The 24,323-nt window shown below is 44.1% G+C and overlaps 2 protein-coding genes across 2 annotated transcripts; one reads left to right on the top strand and one right to left on the bottom strand.

Annotated features, from left to right (window-relative positions):
• Positions 1–1,223: 1,223 nt before the first annotated feature.
• LOC102094468 (nyctalopin) lies at positions 1,224–2,510 on the bottom strand. Its single transcript, XM_005500556.4, has one exon. It carries the CDS (start codon positions 2,508–2,510, stop codon positions 1,224–1,226), a length of 1,287 nt encoding a protein of 428 aa, XP_005500613.2.
• A 447-nt stretch (positions 2,511–2,957) lies between these two features.
• AGTR2 (angiotensin II receptor type 2) lies at positions 2,958–14,810 on the top strand. Its single transcript, XM_065077670.1, has 2 exons — positions 2,958–10,996; positions 12,663–14,810. The coding sequence occupies exon 2, from the start codon at positions 12,736–12,738 to the stop codon at positions 13,852–13,854; it is 1,119 nt and encodes a 372-aa protein (XP_064933742.1). The 5' UTR covers positions 2,958–10,996; positions 12,663–12,735; the 3' UTR covers positions 13,855–14,810.
• Positions 14,811–24,323: the final 9,513 nt, after the last annotated feature.

The following is a 24,323-nucleotide window of genomic DNA, read 5'->3' as shown; positions in this document are numbered from 1 at the left end:
GCCAGAGGTGTAAGCTTTAGCACACTTCTTTGTTCCTGCAATGCTTATTTTGCTCTTTCATATTCAGTTATTTGTTTTTATTCATTCAATTACTTGGTTCTATTTATTCAATTACAGGCGTTTTCTTCCAAGGTTTTTTAGCAGTATCAGCTTTCTTCATACTGATTTTTTTCTTTTTAAACAGTCGAGTTTGCTGAGTGCATGTTGTCCTTAATCTCAAGGATCTCCTTCAAATGTCTTTCCAAGCCCAGACTGCATCTTCAGAGCTGGATTTTTTTGTACTGCAAATGAAGTTCATCCCAGGCCATGTGGCCGCTCATGGCTCTGATGCAGCACATGCGTGGCGTGAGAGGGCTTTCTAGTGGATCATCACATAGGCTGCAGCAGGATTTGGGCTGTTTTTAATATACCTACAGAAAAGGAAAATCCCCTTTGGGAGGATGAAGAAGGCTGATCTGTGTGAGGGAGGAAAAGCAAACAGCACGGTGATCATGGTGACCATCAGCATCTCCCAGCAGCTGGAAGGAGGCAGCTCAGGAGTATGGCACTGGTGGGATGCCATGCCTGAGCTTGGCAACAAAATGCAGGGAGACAAAACTCGTACAGACCATCCCTGAGACAAATGAGCTCTTTGCAGGGGTAAATGCAGAGCCAGGTTAGCTGAGGCTCAATACTTCAAAGAGCAACTGAGTGATAAAAAGTTTTGCTTGGTGACATTTTCACCCGCTCCTCCATCACTGTTTTATATTGTAACAGCAAAACAGCTTGTGTGCCAGCTGTGGGAACCTACAGCATGTTGACAGAGATGCTAATGGACTGAGCCTTTGCTAGGGCCTCCAGATGTGCTGGAACATGTGCAATTTATTCCTACTTAACAGTACTTACAATATCCCCAGTGTGGGAAGGCAGCCCTTCTTCCCAAGAGATCATACGTGACTGCAGGAAACGGGTGGGACAGAGGCCATGGTGGGGCCATGCATCAGCCAGCACAATCCCCCACCCTGGGCTTGTTAATGTGAGCTTCTCCTCTGCATGTGAACATTTACCTTGAATTTTGATATTAGCATTTCAGATTTGACCATTGCCCATGAATAAAAGCATTTATTCCTACATAATGAAATCCCTCTATTTCCATATAAAACCCACCTGTAATGAAAATCATTTTTCACAAACAAATAGCAAGAAAATAAATAAGTGGCATCCACTTCATAATTTAAACATTGTCAAAATGTGGTCATGGAGGTGTCCCATCCCCTTGCAAAATACCACACATGGCAGACAAGTGCCAGCAGGACGATCTTGCTGGGGGGAGCTGGGGGCCCAGAAGCCACGCTGGTACCAGCCACCTTGCACTTGTCTTCGCTTGCCAGCTCAGGTGGCACTGTGCAGTCCATCAGGTCCCCTGTATGGGGGACATCGAGCGCCGTTGTGTTGTGAGGGCCAAGGAAGGCACAGTGCAGCCCTTCAATCGCGCCCCTTAGCGTTGCGGTCCACCGCAAGAACCAAAGCATCTTGCAGTCACATTTCCAGGGGTTGTGAGATAGAAACACGTACTTCAGTTTTGGCAGTTCAGCAAACAAGTAGATAGGGAGAGAGCTGAGGTTATTCTTGCTCAGGTGAAGGAAGTGCAGCTTGTTTAAGTATGAGAAAGCAGAGTCTGAGATGGAGGAGATCTGGTTGTTGTTCAGGTACAAGTTTCTCAAGTTCAGCAGATGCCTGAAGGTGCAGTTGACAGCAGTGATTCTGTTGGCTTCAAGGTGCATGGTCTTGAGCTGGATCAATCCATCGAAAAGCTGATTAGGCAAGTCAGCAATGAAGTTGTGTCCTAAATTTAACACACCTAATCTGAGAAGCTTTGTGAAAGCGCCATTTTGAATGATCCATATCCGATTCTTCCTGAGATTCAGATCGTACAGGGTTTCCAGGTCCTTCAAGGAATCTCTGCCAATGGCTTCTATGTGGTTGCCCTCCAGGGACAGCCTTGTGAGGCTGGAGAGGTTCCGAAAGGCTTGTGGAACATACCGCATGTTATTGGAGGCTAAATCAAGTATTTCTAAAGAAGGCAGGTGTGAAAATAGAAGTGGGTGGATTTCAAAGATATTGCAGTGGGACAAATCCAGGCTGATAAGGTGTAACAGTCCTCTGAAAGTGTTTGCATGCAGGTAGGTGAGGCGTGAGTTCCTGCTAAGGTGCAGTTCTCGCAGCTCACTGAGAGCATTGAAGGTCCCTGGGGACAGGAAAGTCAGATTGTTTCCATCTAGCCAGAGGCTGTGGAGGAAAGTCAGGTTTCTGAACGTGTTGGTGGTGAGAATCCGCAAATAATTATTGGAGAGGTTTAGAGAGACGGTGGATGCTGCAATTTCTCCGGGAAGGGCTCTCAGTCCAGCTCTGTTACAGTGGATAATCTCTTCGGGTGCACATTTGCACATGCTTGGGCATGAATCAGAGATATTCAGACTCAGCCCAGCCTTTGCTGCACAAGTAAATATAAATATAACAAGAAAGAACATGACCAGCCACAAGTCAGCCACTGCATCTAATACCTGATGGGCAGTAGAGAAGGAGGCAAGAAAAAGAACATGTACCTTTTGTATAGGTGAACAGCGAGCATTGCAGGATCGGTTGGGCTGTGCTTTTAGTGCACACTGAAAATAAATTAGCCTGTTCTTCCTGCTCCAGACCAATGAGGATCAAGTCTTTAGGCAGATAAAAGCTGATTAAGTGCCGTCCTGCTACGAAGAGCATTACTGAGGGGCAGGGAGATCTCTTAGTCAAGCATTACGTTCTGACAGTGATTTTCCCCATCTCCTGCCCTCTGTAAACAGCAGCAGGTAACAGATTTCTTTTGCAATCTGTCTGGGAGCAGCTCCTGCTGCTGGGTTCATCACCATTCTCAGGATCTTCTTGGCTGTTTGCTCAACAAAATCTCTGGTTTTGGGGAGGTTTTTTGTACTTTTCTCTAGTTAGTACTTCAGTGAAGGAAGCTGAGTGGCTCTACCATCTGGATGTGAGATGGGGCTCCTGCCCTGCTGTGGCTGCACGTGCTGGTGGGTGCCCTGGGCTGATGATCCGGAGCTGTGACTCCCCTGCGGTAAAAACAGAGGCTGTCAGGAGCTGTGCAAGCCTCCTGCTCCCTGACAGCCAGGAATGTACAGGGGAATGCTGCGTCCTGTTGGAGCCTCTTTTCAGGATAAGCCCTGAACCACCTATGAGTGGTAAAAGAAGATCCTCATGGATGATGCCCAGAGCACCCCAAGGAAACGCTGCCCTTCCCAGGGCACTGCCTATCTCCAGCTGTGCTGAAGATGCCATTGAGCAGCTGGAGCTGGGCTTGGGTCCCTCCCTGGTTTTTGTCCTATATCCAGATTGCAAACAAGAAGTGCAATAATGAGAGGTTGACTGATGCACCAGGGATCAGCAATTTGCAGGCTGATTATTTTGCTTATGATGCCGAGAGGACTGGACTTGGGCCTTGCAGCTAATGTGTCAGCAGGGCAACCAGTGACACAGTTGCTGCTCTTGTTTTTTCTCATTATTTTAATTTTTGTTTCCCCACTCACGTCTCTCTGTTGGACTTCTCATGCTTTTATATGTTTGAAGGTGTTTCTCTCAGCCCCCTCCATTCAGGTGCATTTCCCCACTCTTAGTTTTGTGGTCTGTCTCAGCTTTTTTCTTTTTCATGTTTTACAGATTTGAGTTTCCTTTCTTCTGCTCTATTCAGGCAGGGGATAAAACCCCATATATATCATATGCCCAATGGTAAGTGTGAATTGGACAAATTTGCAGATCCATTGTTTTATCAGCAGCAGAAGATTAGGTTTCTTGTCCTGTTAAATCACTGTGCTTCAGCTAGTTCTGTTTTCCTCTTCATTTTTTCAAGCAACAACCCCACAAAGAACAGCTTCTGCCTGGAAGCTTGGTTGGGATGGCCACAATGTTTAAAAGACATCATCTTCCAGCTGTAAACAATGTCATTTATTTAGTTAGACAGGCTTTACTGCATTATTACTAGGGGCCAAAAGCTGATTTTCACCCTGAGAGCAGCAGTGACAACAACTTGCCAAAGGGCTTGTCCCGAGAGTCCTGGACGGAAGGTGGAGACGCACGCTACTTGCTCCATCCAGCTGCTTATGTTTGGGGCCATGCCCAAGGTTTTGGTGGGTTATTGTTATTGTTATTCTTATTATTATTATTTTTTTTGTACTCCTGGCTCAGTGGGACTGCTCCTTCAAGGCCATCACTTTGGAGGGGGTCCCGCTTGCTGGGATCTCTGTGGTTTCTCTTTTGGAGGGGTGTCCCGCTTGCTGGAATCTCTGTGGTTTCTCTTGCCTCCTGCTGCAGCACAGCTATGAATATTCATTGCTCCATGACTTTGCCTGTGCATCCCTGTGAAGCCAGCAGGTTTCTGCTAGTCTCTGTGCAGGACGTATCTGTTAAGAATGGTCTCACCTTCAGCTGAGGTTTTGTAGCTCAGGCTGAAGAAGATGGATAGCTTCCTCTGGTGTCCTTTTTATTCTACCCAGGCTTCAGTTCTGGTTGTAATTCCAGAAGTGGTGCCGTGTTCAAGCCGGTATTTAAGCCCAGTTCTTGCTCTAATTCTCCTTGATCTCGTATTGGAAATTTTCAGAGACCAAAAGCATGCAGCTCTTAGAGCTCGTCATTGCCAGATGTTGCTTAATTGGACTAAAATACACTGGTGAAACAGGACAACACAGCTGCAGAATGTCTCCTTGCTTCAGAGCCTGTAGGCCCAAGGAAGCCCATAAGTATCAAAATAACCACATTTTTATACCTTGTCATGAGTTTAGCAATTCCAGCTGCTCCCTGCAAGGATTCCACAATGCATGGGGGTTAGCATTTAATGGAAATGCTGAGCTGCTGCAGATCTTCTGTTAAAATATATTCCACTCATTGCATGACCATTATGGTGTTTTGTATTTTCTTCAGTGACTGATTTATCTGACATTTGGGATTTGTAGCCCAGCACACCCACTTCAGAAATTGTTTGTAGCTGATGTCAAGATCTTTGCCTAAACACTGTAGATTTTAATGAACTGTATTCTCTTTACAGGATTGAAGTTCGACACAGGAACTCCAAACATCTACTTCATATTGCTAGTCTAATAACTTAAAGGAGCAATACTTGCTTTCTTTAAACTTCCTAGTGGACAAAGGTTGGGTAAGCAGAATCACTGAATAGCTTTGTTGATTAAAAGAAGGGTTAAATAAGTTGGAATACCCAAGCGTCAGGAATATTCTGACTTCCCCAAAGCTTTATCTAGTTGATGAACTCTCTTTCATGTGTATTTCAGCTTTTTTGGTACATAAGAGAAATCCCTGACAAAAATAGTTAAAAATGATGCTTGCAATGAGTATAGTTCAAAATATTAAAAATAGGAAGATTTTTAATTTTAATCTCTGGAAAGAGACCCCTGGGTACTCCGTAACTCTATAAACTGGCCATGGAGACCTAGCTCTTCCTAAAAAAATCACTTTGAGACCCTAAAAGAAAAGTGAAATATGCTCCTACATCCTTTAAATGCTGGGTTATATAAACATATTTAAATTGTAATAAAAGAGAAGTTAGACAAGCGGAAGCTCTCTCCCACAAGCTGTGGGCATCTTGATTTCTGCTGTTCATGACAGCAACTGCTCAGGGAGAAGTGAGCAGAAGAAAATTGTCAGGGATGAAAAATTGTTCTTTATGAAAGCTGAATGTGTGTTGTCATTGTGATCTGGCTGAGCAGGTCTCAGTTGCTGGAATGCTGTGCTTCGGCCATGGCAGCATTGTGGGATTTAGGCTCTACGCCCACTGTGGGCAAGCCTGGGTGCCTGGTGGTTTATCCTTACATGGGACCACAGCTTGAAGCACTCAGCAATGGCGCTCTGGCCAAGTCCTGCTGTCTTCAGCAAGGCTGGGAGTGCTGGTGTGCTCCCCCTGAGAGCCAGCAGTGGTACCAGGGCAGCTGTGTGCTCGCTGCCTTTGATAACTATGGGGGAAGCACGTTTTCAAAGTCACTTACGTGCTTGTTTTCTTTACTACTTTTAGTAACTTGTAAAATGCTTACTGCCAATTATTTGAACAAACAATGTCATGGAGGATATCTCAGTCTTGGCAGTGCTATCAGCTGGACACAAACATCTCGTAAAAGAAATGCTTTGGAAAAGTTTTCAGCATGCTGGAAACGGAAAGGACAACCCTCTTCCCTCTGAACTGCCTCTGCCATGCTCTAGACACTGAAATGCCTCAAAACCTGACTTATTCCAGCAGATGGATGGGACCAGAGCACTGATGGGTCCTAGCTGGGTGACCCATGTGCTCACTGCTTTGCTGCTGTGCAGTGGAAAATCAGGACTTTCCCCAGGCCTGTTCAGTGCTTCCATGCGAAATTGTGGCTTCAGGAAGGAAAGTGAAACACTGACCAAGTTCTTCCCTTTAAAAATGCTAGTAGTTCTCCCTCCTGGCCAAAACACTGGGTTTGGAGACACCCACTGTCACAACTGATCATGCTTCAGAGGTACGTGAGAAAGTGAGATCGTATGTACGTACGTAAGATCCAGCACATGAAAGCAAGAACCACAGATGCTGGGTGTGAGCAGGACCATCAGTTTTCAACTGGTTGCTGCTCACGACTGCTTTACTCCCTAAGGCCCCAAAAAGGATGCAAGAAAGCAGCCTTCTCTGCAGGAGTGCTCTGGGGCTGGGGAATGACAAGGTAGGTACTCCAATATTACTTGCAAGACTGAGCAATCAGTCTCTAAAGACACCCTTAAACAAACATGTGGGAAGGAAGAATGCATATAAAAGTTTATGGAGTGCTGGGAGAACCCAGCTGCAGGCAGGGTGGTTTTGGTGAGTTTGTGTAAAAGGCCTGTTGTATGGCACAATGCAAATGCACTGTCCAGCACGATGGAAATCATCAATTCCATGGCAGTGTGTGTGTGCTGGGTCCCCAGCTCCTGCCACCAGCTCCAGGACCAGGGAGTCAGTGTGTCCTGCTGTAAATCAGCACCAAAGGGGTCAGAGCCACATTGACCTCCGTTGGGTTATGAATCCCGAGGAGCACATTTGTGAGAGAGTTTTTTGTCCCCTCTTCCTTTCTCTGAAAGAAACAAATCAATTCCATGGATACAGTCTGTATCTGGATCCCACATTGCTTTGAGGATTTGGCAGGCTGGCAGTGTTGAACCTCAAGAGCTGGCTCTGACAGTCTGCTGGTACAGTTGGATATATTGTCTGTTTGGAATATTCCAGCCCTGACAGCAGCACTTGCCTGCAAAAACCAAGACCCAGGACTTGGAAGGCATTAATTTTTTACTTTTAATTTTTTTTTATTTTATTTTTTATTTTTTTTAATGTGCACAACTGATCAGATGTTGCTATTTGTATTGTGTGTATTTGTGGTTTTTGTGGGTATTTTGGGTTTGTTGTTGTGGTGGGTTTTTTGTTACTTTTTTTTTTTAATTGTTGTTGCTGCTTTTTAAACACTTCTAGTAACCTCTTCAGGTGTATGGGCTTGAGGACACAAAGGTAAACCTGAGTGCTGCGTACAAACCTGTGGCAAAATTCCTTGCTTCTCTTGAATGGTGATTTGTTCTTTTTCTTGGTACAAAATACATACATATAATCCTTCCCCAAATACATGCCCTGGGAAGAACTAACTCCTCATCATTTAAAATAAAGCAGGTGATCTTGTGTTAAAATCTCCCAGCTTTTGTAACTTTGCAGCCAGATGAATTGTATTATAAAAAGCCTGAAGACTCTACTGCTGTGCTGGGCTCTGATGCAGTGGATCTATGCGCTGGATTTACCAGCCTGGCTGTGGGAGCTGAACAAACGTCCTGGAAGCTCAGGGGGCATCAGCTCAGCTGCAGAACTGCGTGGCAAAAAGTTGGCTTGTGCGTGGACAACTTGGGTGTCCATATTGGGTGTACCTTCTATTTCACAGCCATTTGTATCCAGGCAATGCTCAGAAATAGTAAGTGGAAGAAAGAAGTAGTGTCAGAAACAGAAGAGAGAAAGGGGTATGTACATTGGCCAAATGGAGCTTTGGGGTGAGAACTTAGGATCAGATAAGGAATTGGATACATTGAGCACTGGCGGGGGGAAGAATGGGAGAGGATTTGGCAAAGAGCAGACCAAGGTGTGACCCCCATTGCACCAGGTGCATCAGGCTTGTCTTCTCATCTACTAAGAGGTATGAACCCAGCACAAAATTTCAAACAGTTTTGGAGGTAAAACAGAATAGAAACAGTTGGTATCTGTAAGGATCAAAAGTGCATGTGGAAAGGAAAACATATTTGAATGTAAACAATTTGTGTTTGTTATCTTTGAAAAATAAACGTTCCCATGCATTTTACTCTTTCCCCTGCTTGCAATGCGTTTTGGATTTTTGATGAGAGACAGAGTAGGATCTTTCACTGGTTGTTAGTGTGCAAAGCAACCAGCAGCAAGAATTCCTGGCTGAGGATGTCTTGTCACGTACTGCTAGTAAAAATTGAATTAATATGGGTCAGAGTGAGTGCAGACATCTCAGATCACTCAACTGGGAGTCAGCAGCCCTGCAGACCCAAGGCAGGGTGTGCACAGGGGGGACTGGTGGCAAAGGTGCATTTCTTTCCCTTTGCAGTCAGATGTGCGACCACTGCACTTGCACATCCTATATGCTCCTACTGACCTGGTTCATAGATGTTTGGTTTGAAGAAGAAAAGAGTTCTTGCAGTGTGTCTCTAGAAGGTGCATCATCTGTTTAACGCCTCTTGAACAAAACAGCAAGTCTCCTGGTAGTGGTTGTAATATACAGGAACTGAGTGCAAATCTCCATCTTAAAGTTTTTAGTTAAGTCTTGACTTTTTCAACCTTCAACCTAGTATGGATGTTACTGTCTGCTTTACAAGCTTTCTTCATATTTTGTTGAGTAATGCAAATTACAGTGGTGCCAGGTTGTTTACTCTTTCCTTTGCCTTTTCCATGAAAACCTCGAATGACAGTGGGAAGGAATGAGTGGGGAAAGAAGAAGGGATGACCCAAAATCAAAATAAGTATCTATGGAATGAGTGACTGTGTGCATTGAAGAGTTTCATGTGTATCTCCAGATGACAAGGATGTGCTGACATGTATGTTGTCTGACTCTGGCTATGACACACAGTGCCTGAGCCTTTGAGACAGATAAGGTCTCCCATCCTGTGCAGTGATTTGATATTACCCTCCTTCGAGACAGCTGTGAGGTTTGGGTCTGTTTCTGTGTTATCTGCTCTCAGCATGTCATTTCATTGAGCTGTTTCAGCTTTCATTCCCTTCCAGTGTTTGCCCCAAGCACAGGCATTATGCCTGTTTGCAGCCTGACAGTCCTGACTGCTTTGTCGTTGTGTTCATGAAGTGGTAAATCAGCTGCACTGTGATAAATAGAAATGCTGCATGGGATTCCCCTTCTTTAAATAACCTCATCTCCTTTTTCACAGAAAATGTCAAGACCTGGTCTCTTCGTATGAGGAAGGTAAAGCCAAGAGCTGCCAAGGACTCCTCTCACTCTCTTGAGAAGTAGTGCTCTCTTCCAGGGCATGTATATGAATTTGCTGATGAGCTTTTCCAGCACCCTCTGCAGCTCTTTCTGGGTCAAAGACACAGGTGGGTAGAAATGTTTGTCCTCCACAGCCTGCTCAGCCCTTGGTTCCTCTGAAGATGCTGGCAAAAGGCTATTTTCTCTGTTGCATCTCTCTTCTGGGTCACCTTTGTGTCAGCAGAGCTGATTATAGAGCCTGTGATGCCTCTGGTGTGTTGCACAGCCCCAGAGCAAGGGCAGGCACTGGGGTTCCACCAGATCATCACAGTTGGATAACCCTCACTGCGAGACTGTGCCAGTGTTTAAAGAATGCGATGAGTTTGGGTCCAGCTGTGGCTGGTGATGGATGGCCAGCCAACAGCACCTGGCTGGGGCAAAGGGACACATCACTGGCAAGGACTTCTGTGGGTGCTTTCCAGGTGGCACATGCAGCCTTACCTGAGGAGCACAGCACACGTGTCCCAAGTAGACAGGATGCTGCTGCAGAGGAAATCGCACTCAGAATATCAGGGCAAAATGTTCAAGGCTTATGGTTGCTTACTTTGCGTCCGTGCTTGTTCTCCAGCAGCCGTCTTGTTGCTCCTTCCAGGGAGAGGTGGCTGGGGCCAGGTGGAGCTTGTGACGCAGGGAAGAAGCAGATGTGAAAACTCAGTGTTGTGTGAATGGGAAGTCAGAGTAAGCTGTGCTGATCTGCTCTTTGTGGCCTCAGAGCCAAGCCTGCTCTCTGCCACGTGGATTTGTCCTGCTGCCCTCCTCGACTCCAGCAGCACGCATGTCTTTGCAAGGACTTGAGCAGTGGCTTTCCCGTCCTACTAACTGTGAGATGGGATCAGATCCTTACACAGGCAATACTGATGTGAATGCTGTGAAGTTCCTCTGCTTTCTGCCTCTGCGTGTTCACATTAAGCTCAGCTCTGCCAGGACTAACAGCCTATTCCACTCTCAAATGTGTCAGAAAGTGCCGGGGCTCCATCAAGTGCACAGGAATCCCCCTGTCCTCAGACACACGTGAATCCTTGCACAGAGGCTCGCACATGTTGCATGTACACCTGGGAGGCAGACTGCAGTTGCATGTGGGTGTATTCTCCTGGCTCACAAGCTGCAGTAGGAAACAGCAGATATATTTGTGTGAATTTCCTTTTTCTTGCTTGCTTTTTTTTATTTGGTTGTCCTGTTCCTCTCTCCTGATTTACTGCATGCACTCACGTGGCCTTCAAAAAGGGGGGGTTCTCAAACTGTTTTGCTTCCAAAAGGAAAAGAAACTGGCAGGCATTCATATTTCAGTTCTCGAGTTATGTAGGTTCAAGTCTCCCAGTGGGAAAACTGAAGATATGAGAGAGCAGATTGCTGGTGGTTATACTCGCCAGAAGGAAAGAGGAAAAAAGGAGCGTGAAATTCTAGAGCTACATCCAGGCAAATGTGAAGTTTGAGAGGTATGTTTTCTATCTGCTATTAAAACATAATTTCCATTTATTTAATTCAATTTGTGATAGAATGTCTTAAGTAATAGCAGGAATTACTAGTTTAGAAGCAAATTCTAAACCATCAGTTGCCCATGTGCAGAGAGGGGACTGTGTTTCTCAGTGAAACCTTTTTGTCAGTAATCTAGCTAAAATTAATTATATTGTGGTCCTTCTACTAGGAATAAGTTAGATAGGTAATGCTTTGTGAGTAGTTTTGAGATTTCGGCTTCTGTAGGTTGAAGTGAAGAGTTCAGGAGATAAGGGCGAAACGGAGCTCTAGACCCTCTCCTGAATCTTTGCCCTCCTCAAACAAAAAGCTTTCCTCTGTTTTAAGACCTGTTTGATTACAGAACGTGGGCTTGTGATACAGTATTTGGGACCGTAAATATTGTCACTCTGCAGAAATGTGCATTAATATTCTCCTATTGATTTTTCATTGTTGAGACACTATAATGAAAATTATTTTTTTGTCTATATTCAAAGTAGCATGTTGCATATATTGCATTGGGCAAGTGACAGGCTACAGTGCACTAAACTGTTAATATAGAAAAATACTTTTTAAATGATCATTTGCCTTCTATTATATGTTAAATCTTTACCCAATTCTGTCGTCGTAGTCAAAATTTCTGTTGTTTTTAGAGCCCCTTGAGAATTCTTAAACGGCTGACTGCTTCCATGTGGATTTAATTTAAAAGTAATTGTCTTTCTATTATGTAAAATAAAATATTTGGGTATGATATCTTCTCTATTGATTCTAAAGCCCTAAAGTTTATAAAGTACCCTGCTAGAGTGCAAACATGAGCTCTTGAACTGAAACAGAGACAGACCTGGCAATTAACTCTATTTTAGCTGTTTTGTAGCTACATTTTCCCCTACTGAAACTGATCTTTCTAAATGAATGGCAAAAGCTGCTGTCAAATCCAATGCCTGCAAGGACTGAGTACTTGACTGTCTGTTGCTTGTATCTACAGTGAAAATATTTCTTTTACTCTTGTGCTTAAAAGCTGCCATGAAGGCAGGAGATGCAGATTTGCTTTGAGAAGGACTCTGACAGTAAATGACATTTTTAAAAGACCCTTCATTGTCTCTGTATCCAGCCCTGTGAATTAAAATAAAGTCAAAGCTTGCTTTCCTAATAGCCTTATTAAAAAGCTGCTTTCATGAACTGTGAGTCCCATGAGACCCTCAGGTGTGAAGTACCTGATCCCCACTGACAGTGCTGCCTTTCTACATTATTTTAACCATGCGGAGTGCTGAAAATAGCATGAGAAAGACAAGAAAAGGATCACAAGGAGATTTGGTGCTGCCTTCAATCACAGAAGTTCCCAAAGTGTCTGCAGCCCCTGCGTCAATAATCTTTCTGTTCTGCTGGCCGCAGAAAGCACCATCTGTAATCACAGATAAAGCCTGGCTGCTCGCTTCCCTGCCAGGCTAATTAAAAAGTGCTGTGACCTCCCTAGGGCTAATTATGTCCTGTCAGTGGGACAGAAGAAAAGAATCCAGTGGGGTTGTTCGGTATTTCAGCGCCCAGCTTACAGACCTAGTTTATAACTGTTTTTATTGTATTGTAACTGTGTGATTCCAGAGGTAAGATGGCTGCAAAGTGCATGTCTAACACATGGTTTCTGATCTGCAGGTGAGCGATGTGATAGAAAAGTGCTGCTAGCACATGTGTTTCCTGCAAAACCTCCCTTTCCACCAGCACCAACATGCAGAAAAACTACTCCCTGGTCACCACCACCGGAGAAACTCTCCAAGTCCTTTATACAGCACTGACAAACTCATCGGCTGCATTGCACTCAGCCTCTCCCTGCCCACTTACTTCTTCAAATTATGAGTTTTCACTAATTCCAGCACTCTTCTCTGTGGTTTTTGCTCTGGGGTTGGTTGGCAACAGCGTGGTGGTTGTGGTGCTTTGTCGTCACAGGGGCCCCAAAACAGTGGCTAATATCTACATTTTCAACCTGGCCTTGGCTGATTTGCTGTGCCTCGCCACCCTTCCCTTCTGGGCTACCTACTATGCGCAGAGGTACAACTGGCTCTTTGGGTCTCTCATGTGCAAAATCTCCAGTTCTGTCCTGTGCTTGAACATGTTTGCGAGTATATTTTTCATTACATGTATGAGCATGGACCGGTACCACGCTATTGTTCATCCTATTCGTTCTCAAAGAAGAACTCCACAACAAGCTCGTTTTATAGCATTGGTTGTGTGGGGCCTTGCCTCTTTGTCCTCCCTTCCAACATTTTATTTCCGTGACACTGACTACATTGAAAGCTTGGGTGTCAATGCTTGCATTATGGCCTTTCCTCATGACAGTTATGCAAAATGGTCTGTGGCAACAGCCTTCCTGAAAAATGCACTTGGCTTCTTCATCCCCTTGACAGTGATCACCACGTGCTACATCTGGATCAGGAGGCACTTGCTCAAAGCACAGAAGTTTGGGAAAAACAAGCAGAAGAGGGACAAAGTCCTAAAGCTGGTGGCTGCTGTTGTTGTGGCCTTCTTAATTTCCTGGCTCCCATTCCACATTTTAACGTTTTTGGATGCCTTGGCTCATATGAACATCATTAACAACTGTGAAATGACAGAGATCATCGACACAGCACTGCCGTTTGGCATCTGCATGGCATTTACCAACAGCTGCATCAATCCTTTGCTGTACTGCTTTATTGGGAACCAGTTCCAGGAGAAGCTCCATCACTTATTTAAGCGAAGAGTTTATCAGTTCAACAGCCATCGAGAGAGCTCTTCTTTGAGGAAAGGGAGCTGTTTCAAAGATGCTGAGATCCCTGTGGGCAGGGAAGTGGGGCCTGAGCCCTTCCTGTAGGCACTGGGACGTGATGTGGGGTGATGTCAGTGCAGCTGGCTGTCCCTGCAGTGGTGACACTCCTGTCTCCTGTTCCCTTTATTTTGTGCCCGTTCATTCACCAGCTGTTTGAAAAAGAATCTGTTTTTCTCATACATGGGGATTTATTCTTTCTTCTTTTCCGCAATGAGCACTCAGGTCTTACATAGAGGGAAGATTCTGGCAAATAAATATGGCTTTTTAAATATCATCTTGTGCATGGCCAAGATCGGGCAAGTACTTAGTGTAACACAAAAAGACAAAATATACCAAAAGGCCATTGTATGATAGCTGCAATTGTGTCAGTGCTGAGTATCATACCCTAAACTGATTTTCTAAAATATATTCTCACTAGAGATTGTGTAAATAAAGCAGTGCAGATGCTTCTGCACGTAGCTGTAAGAAAATATTTTGACCTGTATTTATATATATATACAAATATCATTTTTTAAAAAATACATGGCTAGCAGTGTCATGTGTAACATGCATCAAATATACCTCCTGTCTGCTTAGCCAGGGCCCCTGAGAACAGGTGGAGACATGGTTCTCCAAACTGCTGGAGGCAGGAGAGTATCCTTGAGGGAAAGTACAACCACATGCGTGTTTTTATACTTATAGCAGGTAACAGGTTCTTAGGTTTGATGGTCCTTTGCTGTCATTCAATGTGGTCACTTCTGACAGCATTGCTCCAGGAACTGAATATACTACATCCTATTGCTACATGGCCATGCTGAGTCTCATGCACTGTCCAGTGGCCTTTGAGGGAAGGACTTGCTGGTTGTCTGGACTTTTTGTTGATTACTATTGTAATTTTGGGGTATTGGGTGCAGAAAGCCTATGTGACTCTGTCTTAATACCCAAAAGCAAAATTGTGGTGTGACTCCTAAGACTGGCTCACATCTCAGTATGAGCATTTATTTATTTGTAAATAAAAGAAAGAGGGGGGAAAATAGTATTTAGAAAATGCTGATTCTATTCTGAGGTCACTGTTTAGAAAATATTTTAAAATATTTGAAATATTTGTTTGCTGAAGAGATACTTGTCCTTTTGAACACTTCAGAAAGGATCATGTTTGACAGGCTCAATCTAACAGAAGGATCTGTTAACATCTTGCTCAATTGCCAGCATGTTGTCCCCAGGCTGGGTGATCCTGGGTGATGGTTATCTTCAGGAGATTCTATCTGACGGGTTACTCTTGAGGCTTTTGTTAGCAATTTTGAGTCTATGGGTCAAAAATCATATCTGCCAGTTGGGCAACCAGAATCTGGCCTCTTTGGAAGTCCCAACACTGTCTGGTGCCTGGAAACCATGAGAACCTGGTGAAGAAGCATCCTTCACCGTTTGGGTGGGGGTAAATTTCTTCACTGGTGCCTGTGAAAATGGGATTATGCAAGAAATGTGCCAGTATTGGAGCGAAGAGAGATGAAAAGTTTGCGTAGAACTTAGCAAAATGTGGGCTTGACCACAAATAACCTCTTCTCCCTGTCCTGGTCTGGTGTTCTGTACTGGAGTACGTAGCTGGTGACATGCTTGTCCCAGAAAGTGGAAGAGCCGCTAATGCGCTCCCTCCCATGGAATGTTTTTGTTGAAAATGTTCCGAGGAGCTAATAGTGTCTGGGGCATCAGACATTTCTGGAAGGACAAACTTCTAATTGCTTAGCAATGAGCACAACAATACGGCCATGCTACAGCAAAACAAATCATACTAAGAAAATTATCAGGTGTTCAAAGCGGCAGGAGTAATAAGAGGTTGTGGAGGCTTTTTACCTTTGCTCCAGTATAAGTCAGTAATGAACACAACCGTGCCATTAATTGGCATCTTTGTAGTCTCAAAACAAAAGCTAAACTGACCCCAGTCATACCTGTGCTTCAGCTGTGCCCATCCCAGACAAGATAAGCACAGACCTCACATTTTCTACATGTCAGTTTGAGCCTGCTCAAGAAGAGTTTTTAACAGTTTTAACAAGTATCATGCCTTCTGCCTGGCGTGCAGACTTATGCAGATAAGGAAATATGACAGCAACCTGAAATCCAGATCCAGTTGCATTTATGTCTGTGAGAGGCTAAAGAAAATGAGGACAAAGCTTTCCCGAGGAGAGAGCAGCGATGCATCATCTACTGCTGCAGCCGGATGGCAGGGATTACTGACCGCTCATCAGTGCTGAGGCACTGGCACTTCATTTTACTCTCCTAGATACAGGGAAACAAAAAAAAAGAGTATTAAGTGGGAGGCAAAACTGAGAGGTGAGGAAAATTCTTTCTTTCAAAATGCAGTTTCAAAAGAAGTCTATCCTGAAGGTCATACTCCACAAGAGTGACAAACCAAGTCACCCTGTGAGTGTGGTATTTCTGTATGCCAGATATTCCTTGTATCTCTAATAGGTGACGAATTTGAGTAGCATGGTTAAACAAACATCCAGAAAAAAATCTGTGTAGAGAGGAATCTGAGATGGAAGTTGGGGAGGTGCTCTATCAAGGCTTTTGCTTTATTTTTAGAACAAATTGAATAATGTTGAGCTCTGCGAATGTCTTCCATCATGCTCAAGTTTCTCATGGGACTTTTCATGGATTTTTAGTGGAAAATGTGTTTATTTTGTTTTGTTTTGGTGTTTTTTTTCACAGTTTCAATGTGTTGTGTTTAATTTTTCAGGATTTTCCACAAAAGAATGCAGACAAAAATTTAAGTAGTTTTTTTTTTTTCCTTGCAAACTTAGAAGCTACTTTTTTCCTTTCAAGATAACATTTTGCTGGTATTTGCAAATGATTCCAGTAATTGTGCTGTGCTACAGCCTCTCTCTCTCAGACCCCAGTTCCCCTTCCCACCCTGCTCTTTTGCAACCCCTGTGTTCCCTTAGGCACTCCTAGAAAATGCAGACAGCCTGTCTGAGGCAGGAGCCCTGCAGCCCTTTGGCAGAGTGCACGAGGCCTGGGAGCCCCGCTGCCTTGAGATCATCTCCTCAAGTGATTCATGCAGTTTTTGCAGGGACATTGGGAGTGTGTGTGGTTGCTCAGTGTCTTGCTCACTCTGTAAGTACAGTGAGACAAATTTATGAGCAAGAGCTGGATTTTGGCTGGGACTGTGCCTACTCTGCCCTGCCATGGTGCAGTCAGTGTTAGTGCAGTCAGTGTTAGTGCAGAGAAAAAATCACTCTGGAAGGGGTGCACTGTGACCTACCAGGTGGAAATGCTGGTAGGTATGGAGTAAAATCTGAGAGTAGTAGAATCATACAATCATTTTGGTTGGAAGAGACCCTCAAGATCATTGAGTCCGACTGTTAACCTAACACTGGCACTAAACCATTTCTCTAAAGAAGCAGCAGGATTTCCTTGGAGAGAGGAATGTCCTGGAGCACTTCTGGGCCTCTCAGCCGGTCTTGCTTCAAAGAGGGATGGTTTCCTACAAGGGTCAGTTGGTCTCTGTCATGTTTTCACAGCAAATCCTGCATGTGGCTTCCTTTTCTAGCTGTAGTTGATTATTTTCACTTGAAATGAATTGCAGAAAGATTCTCTGTCAAAACTGAGCATCCTGTGTGTGTCCCTGAGCTGACTTCAATACATGAAGCAGAGAAACTCACTGGCATTTATTAGCATGAGCAAGTGCCAGGTGGTGAACTAAATGCTCTGTTTATATAAGATACACACTAAGAAATGTTTGGTACAGCATGTTCTCCCTGAGAAGTCAACACAGCCTGAGCCTGTGCTGGCACTCAGAGCACACTTGTCCCGTTCCTTGGTTCAGATTTTGGACAGGAATATAATCTTGCCACCCTGTAGCCGACTGCCACAACTTGGCGGCTCTTCACAACATGTCCCCTGGTCCTGGCTGAAGGATGAGGACGTGCCATGAAGCAAGTGAACTGCTCACATTTCCCCATGAAAATGAGGACTTTTGGATACTGTATTTGAGCGGTTTTGGCAGGAATGCAGGAAACCTGAAGACTGGGGATTGAGGTGGTCTGGCAGCCTTTCCTCTGTGCTGGCAGACATGCTGCTCTCATCTCAAATCGCCTTCCCTTGGTGGAAAATGAATGCTGTTGTTGGGAAAGGCTGCTCCATTCAGCAAGGTCCCGGGATGTGCCTTCCTCACATCTGCCTGCTGCAGGTTCCAGATGGGTGCAACAGAGGGGCTTTGTTGCTCTGGCCCATGGGCTCTTCCAGGAAGGGTTTGTGAGTCTCCTACGGCTTTTTTTTAAGAGATACCTGTCTAGAGAAGGAGCCCAGGGCTGCTGTCTGCAATATCACATATCCCCTGCTCTGGGCACAGCAGTCAGTCAATCAGCTTGCTGTTTGGCAGCACATCCAGTGAGGTAACTGGCTGAGAGCCAACACTCGCCCCTGTTTGGTAGGATTCATTAGAATCAAAAGAGGAAAGAAAACAAACAAACAAGCGAACGCCACAACCCCTGAGTAAAAACTGAGATTTGTTTATGCAAAACAACAGGTTTTTGTGTGTATGTGTGTGTGTTCAAAGGAAAGTGATGCCTAACCCTGTGGGATACCCAGCCGACAGCAACAAGCCTGTGTGCGTTCACCTTGCCTAATGAGGTGTTTTCAGACCTTCTCCCATACTGGCATTTCCACATCTGTAATCACCACTTTGCAGTATTGCAGTGTCCTCAGCTTCACTGCCACTGGGAAGCAGGGCTTTGGGGTGTTTGGACTCATGTTCCAATGGGATACACCTGCTGCCATGGTCACTAAGAATGGAAACCAGAGGGGCTTATGCTGCTTCTGCACAGTAAGCCCAGAGACACCTCCCACAGCACTGTTGTCCTTGATAACCCACAGGACATCCCTCCCTCCCTCCTTCCCTCTCTGTGCCTAAGCTGTAATCCTGCCCACTTCAAATGTCAGCCCTTACATCTGTCAAAGACCATAGATGGTGGTATAACTTCTTCAGCTTACAAAACCAGCTTTTTTGGCTTTGTTGTCTGCACACTGTCGGTGATATGGGGCGAGAAGCCAGCAGGCAATTGAACAGGCCTAGTTAAAATGTTTCTGGACCTTGGTCTTGGAGTGGAAAACCCTAGGACGGGGAGCAAGCCAACCTCCCTCATTGCCTCTTTCAAATGTTTACTTTCCACTTTCTCTTCGGCTGAGACAGCTCTGGATAGAAGTCTGTTAATCCCCAAAACATTTCACAGAGACAAAGCAGACTAATATGGAAGTGGATGAGGGTCGTGACGTTAATTTGCCTCCTGTGAGATACATCTGAACTTACCCCCTCTCCCTCACTGACAACCAGTAGCTCTTCAGTTTAAGCAAACGTGGGCAAAGCTCAGCTCCATGCCTGTAAGACAAGTAGTTATGGGAAGCCAGGATCCCATGTGAGTTTTGGCTTTGACAATTGTAAATTGAAATATTTGTTTTTACAGCAAATAAGAAAATCAGCATTACCCAACCTAATGAACTGCAACAGTGCGAATGTGACTTATCCAACACAGCTGCCAAGTCAACGTGACAGACGGCTAAAATGATAGAGAAGACAAGACTGCCTCTAGAAATCAGACTCACCTTGTGATAAATGTAAGGATCCTTTCTAGCAAGAAGAAAACTGGTATAACCATTAAATTAATTTAGACAGAGATTTGTTTGATATACAAGATACAATTACTGTTGAATGGGGTGTGGGAGAGCTTGCAGGGACTTAATGCAGTGAAACTGAGAGATGTCACTTACATGTGATATATCCATAAGGAAGAAGAAGCAGCACATTATTATTGTTGTTTAAACTTTGGTTAGCAGTATCTTCTGCATTCCCTAAAGGTGCCTCTGAGGTTGTGCTCTGAAGCTATCTGCCCACATATAATGCAGTTCATTCATCCTGGAGGAAGTACTATGTAAATGTGTTTGCTCTGCTGGAGGCATGGGGCTGAACTCTGAAATAACTTGTCTGTGCCCTAAACTTGCCCCTTTGTACTTTGCTGCAAACTGGCATGTGGACAGCTGGCATGTGAACCCTGAGGCTGGGCAATGAGGAGCCATCAGCCACAGCCACCCCTGCACTCAGCACAACAGGGTGTCCCACTAGCCAGGATGCAGCTTCCTTCCACACAGCCTCCTTCCACACAGCCTCCTTCAAAAAGCACAGCCAAACATCTGCGTTAAGCGTTAGGACAACATCCAAACACGCAGCTCTTTCGCAATGACAGGAAAGTGAAAATTATGAATACAGCATGTGCTAGACATGCAGCTGTGTTGTGGCAGAGTAGAAAAAAATGTAGCAACTACCACTGTCTCTGGAGACAGCAAAGCACTTCATCTGTACTCTTAAAATCTGTTGCTTCCCAAAAATCTTTGATGAGGTTTATGTGGTGTGAAACTGTCTAGGTTCTTCACTTGCAGAGGAACATGGTAGGTTTTCTTCGCAGATGCTGAGCTGCAACACTCCGTATTGTTTGACTTGATCTGGTAAGTTCTTTAAGAAGTTTTATATGTAATGAAATACATCTCATGCCCCTCATGCTGCTAGCATCTTACCCTGCAAGCACCTTCACTGACTGTAGTGAAGCTCTTTCCAAACTAAGGACAGTGCAGTTTGGATCTCTGTACAAACCTCTACTGTTGTGAACTCCAGGGTTTTAGAGCATCATGAATCCTTTTTTGTCAGGAAATGCTGAATGTCCTTGTTTTAGATGAGTATGTCCCCCTTTTAGATGAGTATGGTGTGCAGAATTTGTTCTTTAAAGTGCTTGTGCTTCTTTTGAAGAGGATTCCTCCATGTGCAATTCGGTATGCAGTAAATATTACATGTTTGTCAAAGGTCTACTTAAGAATCTACTTTCAGACCCAGATAGACATTGTAATATAATCAACATGTTTAATAGTACAAAGACTTGTTTTTCTTTCACATCTGTGGTAATAGACTGCTGCAGTTCAGAACTTGTGGGCTTTTATTGGGAAAATGATACAACACAAGGGAGTTATTTTCAAAGACAAGTATAGGAAAAAAGACTTTAGAGCACAATACTTAATGTGCTATATTAACTGGGGAGAGCCCCACGGATATCACTGGCTCTCAGCCTGGGATTTGACAGTCTTTCATCTGATTTTATTTTGATCTTCACCCCCTGCAGTTCCTGCAGGAGATCTTTCTTTCACCCCCTGGAACACCCAGAAAAGAAATTACCCAGAAGAGTCAGAAATGTTTATTCCTTCAGCTCTGAGTCCAACATGGATCTGAACTACAAGAAAACTAGCTGCTTTTCTAGGTACGAGGTACTCAGCTGAGATTTGATACTTTTCAGGTATCTCTCTGTAGGATGACATGGAAACACAAACAGGTTATGAAAATAGATAGGAAAATTCTTAATGTTGGGCTGACTTGTAGTTAATTCAGCTGCCAGATTACCCAGAGCAGACTTCACGCTGAAGGCAGGAGAAGATTTTATCCATACCCAAGCTGGGTGGGAAATCATGTCGCTGTCGATTGCTGAGATAGCACTTGAGTTAGGCAAGACTCTTTTAAGGCATACCATCAAAAAAAAAAAAAAATCTGCTGTTTGAAAAAGTGTCAGAGGTTCATGTGGAACAAACAGGGTGGATTCAGCATGAGGGTCTGTTGAAAGCCTCTGAATAATTACTGAGGTATGTTCACGGGTTTTCCTTAGGTGGCAGCGCAGGAGACGGCACGGAGGACTGGTTCTGGTGTATTGGGACACTGGTAACACATGGCCCAGTGAATCACATGAGATGAACTTGGAGACTCATGAAGAATTGAGAGGATGTTCCTGGAGCTCCCCCCTACTGTGGCTCCTGTCATAAATCATTACTGTATTCATGTTGCCACCTGTGCCTGTCCTATAAATTTGTCATGACATTACTGCAGGTACACACATTAGACCTGCTGAAAATACAGGGTGTTTCAAAGAGATGGACCCAATTTGAAATCACCGTATCTCTGCAATTGGGTCCATCTTTTTGAAACAACCTGTATAACATTAAATTCAGTAACATTTAATGTCCTTTCATAATGAAGTAGCATATTGCCCATAGTTAACACCTGCAGCTGCTGTACAGAGCATTTTCTTTGTCTTTTTTCCCTTTATGTCTCCAGGCTCTTTATAGAAGCAATATTTAGTCAGAGCACATAGAGGAAATCTGTGTTCAACTTCATTGGGGTCTTAAACCCTCCCTGTCAAGGGTTCAAGGAGAAAACCACTCCATAGAAGCAGTGGAGCTAAGTCAGAGAAACAGTAGGCTGAAAGGGGAGCTGTGTTCTCCTTAAGGCGGTGACCAAAAGATGTCACTAACCACTCTCCTGTTCGTGGGGGTGTCCATATGACTCCCCAGAGAAGCAGCCTTTTGTATATCACCCGTGTGCTAGCTCCTAGTTTAGTGGCTCTGTAGGCTCCAGTCTTCATTCTCTGCCTGGCATGAAGCATTTACCTGCTCTGTAAACAAATTCATTCCGTTTCTACTGACAGAGGAAGTCACTGTTCAGCCACACCATGGCAAAATAGGCTTTATTTCCTCATATGATCTCATGTAACAGCACATACTGCTCTAAAGGCTGAATGTACGTGCAGCCGTTTGTTTAGCACAAAACCTATCCTGCAGAGGCACAGTGATTTTGCAATAAAGTAATTGTGCCTTCTGTGGTTGGGAAATACCAAAAGACAAATTAAGAACCCCTTTCCTGAAGCCATTTTACCAGAGTCCTGTCTTGCTGTAGGCAATGCCTCGTTAATACCTCGTTTCCTCGTTAGCCTCTTCAAGAAAGCTAAGTGCTCCAATTAAACTATTATGTGCTGGTCTCTGCATTAGAAACCTTAGTGCCATCAGATTTTTCACCGTCCATGATAGTCTCTTAAATGTTCCACGATTCATCACAGTTTTCTGCTTTTGTAGCCCTCTTGGCAGCTAGAGGCCACACTACTGCAGTGTATGAGCTTTGTTCAAAGGCGGAGGTGAGGCTCTGAATGCTTTTTTGGATCTCGCCTGGGAAAAACCTAAGCAGAGTAGAGTGACTGTTCTATCTTCACATACTCTTCCCCTCTGTAGGTGCTGGCATCTTTGAGTTGGATGAAGGGACATTGTGGGGCTTTTTTCAGAAATTAAATACTATGTGTGCCTCCTTGGAGGTTGCTGTGTGGTTAAAACATTGTTCAAGACTCAGGCCACAAGCCAAGTTACAGGTTTTCAGTTCTGTATTCTGAGCTACACTGAATGTACTCCAGTTAGGAAACAATGAGCTGTTTTGTAATATTCATCTTAAAACTGTACTGAACAGAGTTCTGTAGATTTAGTTAACAGTTTTCTTTTTTACTTTTCGTTAAGTCCCTAGGAGATATAATGACATTTCAGACCCTCTCTGAAAGAAGAAAGAGGCCATCTAGTGCTGAATTGTAGGCTGCTGCAGAAAATCATCTGGAAGGTACAAAAACATAACAAACATAACTTCAGTGTAATAACGATACTGTTTCTGAGTTTGTTTGGGGTTTGTTTGTTTGGGTTTTTGTTTTGTTTTTAAGAGAGATTGTTAGATATTGAAAATCAGGTTGCAATTGCCCGTACTTTAAAAATTTCAGCCTATTTTGCAGGTGGAACTACTGCTTATTGAGTGAGATTTGGCAGTCTCTAAGTTACCGAAAGTTGAGTGTAGCACTTAGAAGAAGTTTGGTAACTATACTGACATATTTGTGAAAAGCTCCGTACCCCACAGAATACTGTCAAAGCTGGGTGAAAGGTGAAGGGTAGACGAATAAGTGTTCATGAAAGGTAACTGGTGGTGTCAGACCAGCTATTGGTGCACTAGAGAAAATCCTTGTGGGTTGCTCTCACCTGTGAGCAGAGATGCCACCAGCGCTGCAGGAGCTCTGGTTTCCTTGCTATTCAGTGGTGTAAAATGTGACACAGCAGTTTGTTTCATGTCTTACGAGTATGAATTGCCTGCTGGCATTGCTCCTCTTTCTGCATTGACTTCTAAGGGAGTTTAGAGCTATTGGTATGTTTGGAGGACGGTCTACACTTACATTTTTTTTGACCTAATGTCCCTTTGTTGTACTCTGGAGATACTTAGTTTTTAATGCATTTTCTGCACAAGGAAATCGAGCTCCTAGCTGGCTGTGTTTAATCTCACTTGGATGACTAATGTAGATGATGCAAATAGCTCCCCAAGGCATGTATCAAGTATCTCTCTTAAACATTGTTCTTGTATGCTTTAGGTATTCAGCCAGGTTTCCAGTGACACCCTTGCTTTCAAAGGAAATCTGCTGTACAGAAAGTGCAGGGTAATCGGGATTCCTATAGCCACTCTAGGGAAATGCCTGTATCTATCTGGAATTTGTCTGCTTATACAACATGAAACAATTTCCCTGGGAGAAGAAAAAACACTTTTCCATGTTCTGTTCTTTCTCATAGTGTTGTCCAGAAAGATGGCTCAAACAATGATCATTCTTAAATTTTAGATTTGTCATATTTTGGTGCTTAGTTTCTCTTGTTAGTCACTG

The sequence above is a fragment of the Columba livia genome, chromosome 12 (genome assembly GCF_036013475.1).
Source record: "Columba livia isolate bColLiv1 breed racing homer chromosome 12, bColLiv1.pat.W.v2, whole genome shotgun sequence".
Taxonomy (NCBI): domain Eukaryota; kingdom Metazoa; phylum Chordata; class Aves; order Columbiformes; family Columbidae; genus Columba; species Columba livia.
The sequence above is the reverse complement of the archived record's forward strand: the minus strand, read 5'-3'. Positions and strand labels throughout refer to the sequence as shown.

Excerpts from the sequence above, each read along its gene's own strand:
- LOC102094468 (XM_005500556.4), bottom strand. The coding sequence starts at position 2,510 with ATGTTCTTTCTTGTTATATTTATATTTACTTGTGCAGCAAAGGCTGGG.
- AGTR2 (XM_065077670.1), top strand. The coding sequence starts at position 12,736 with ATGCAGAAAAACTACTCCCTGGTCACCACCACCGGAGAAACTCTCCAA.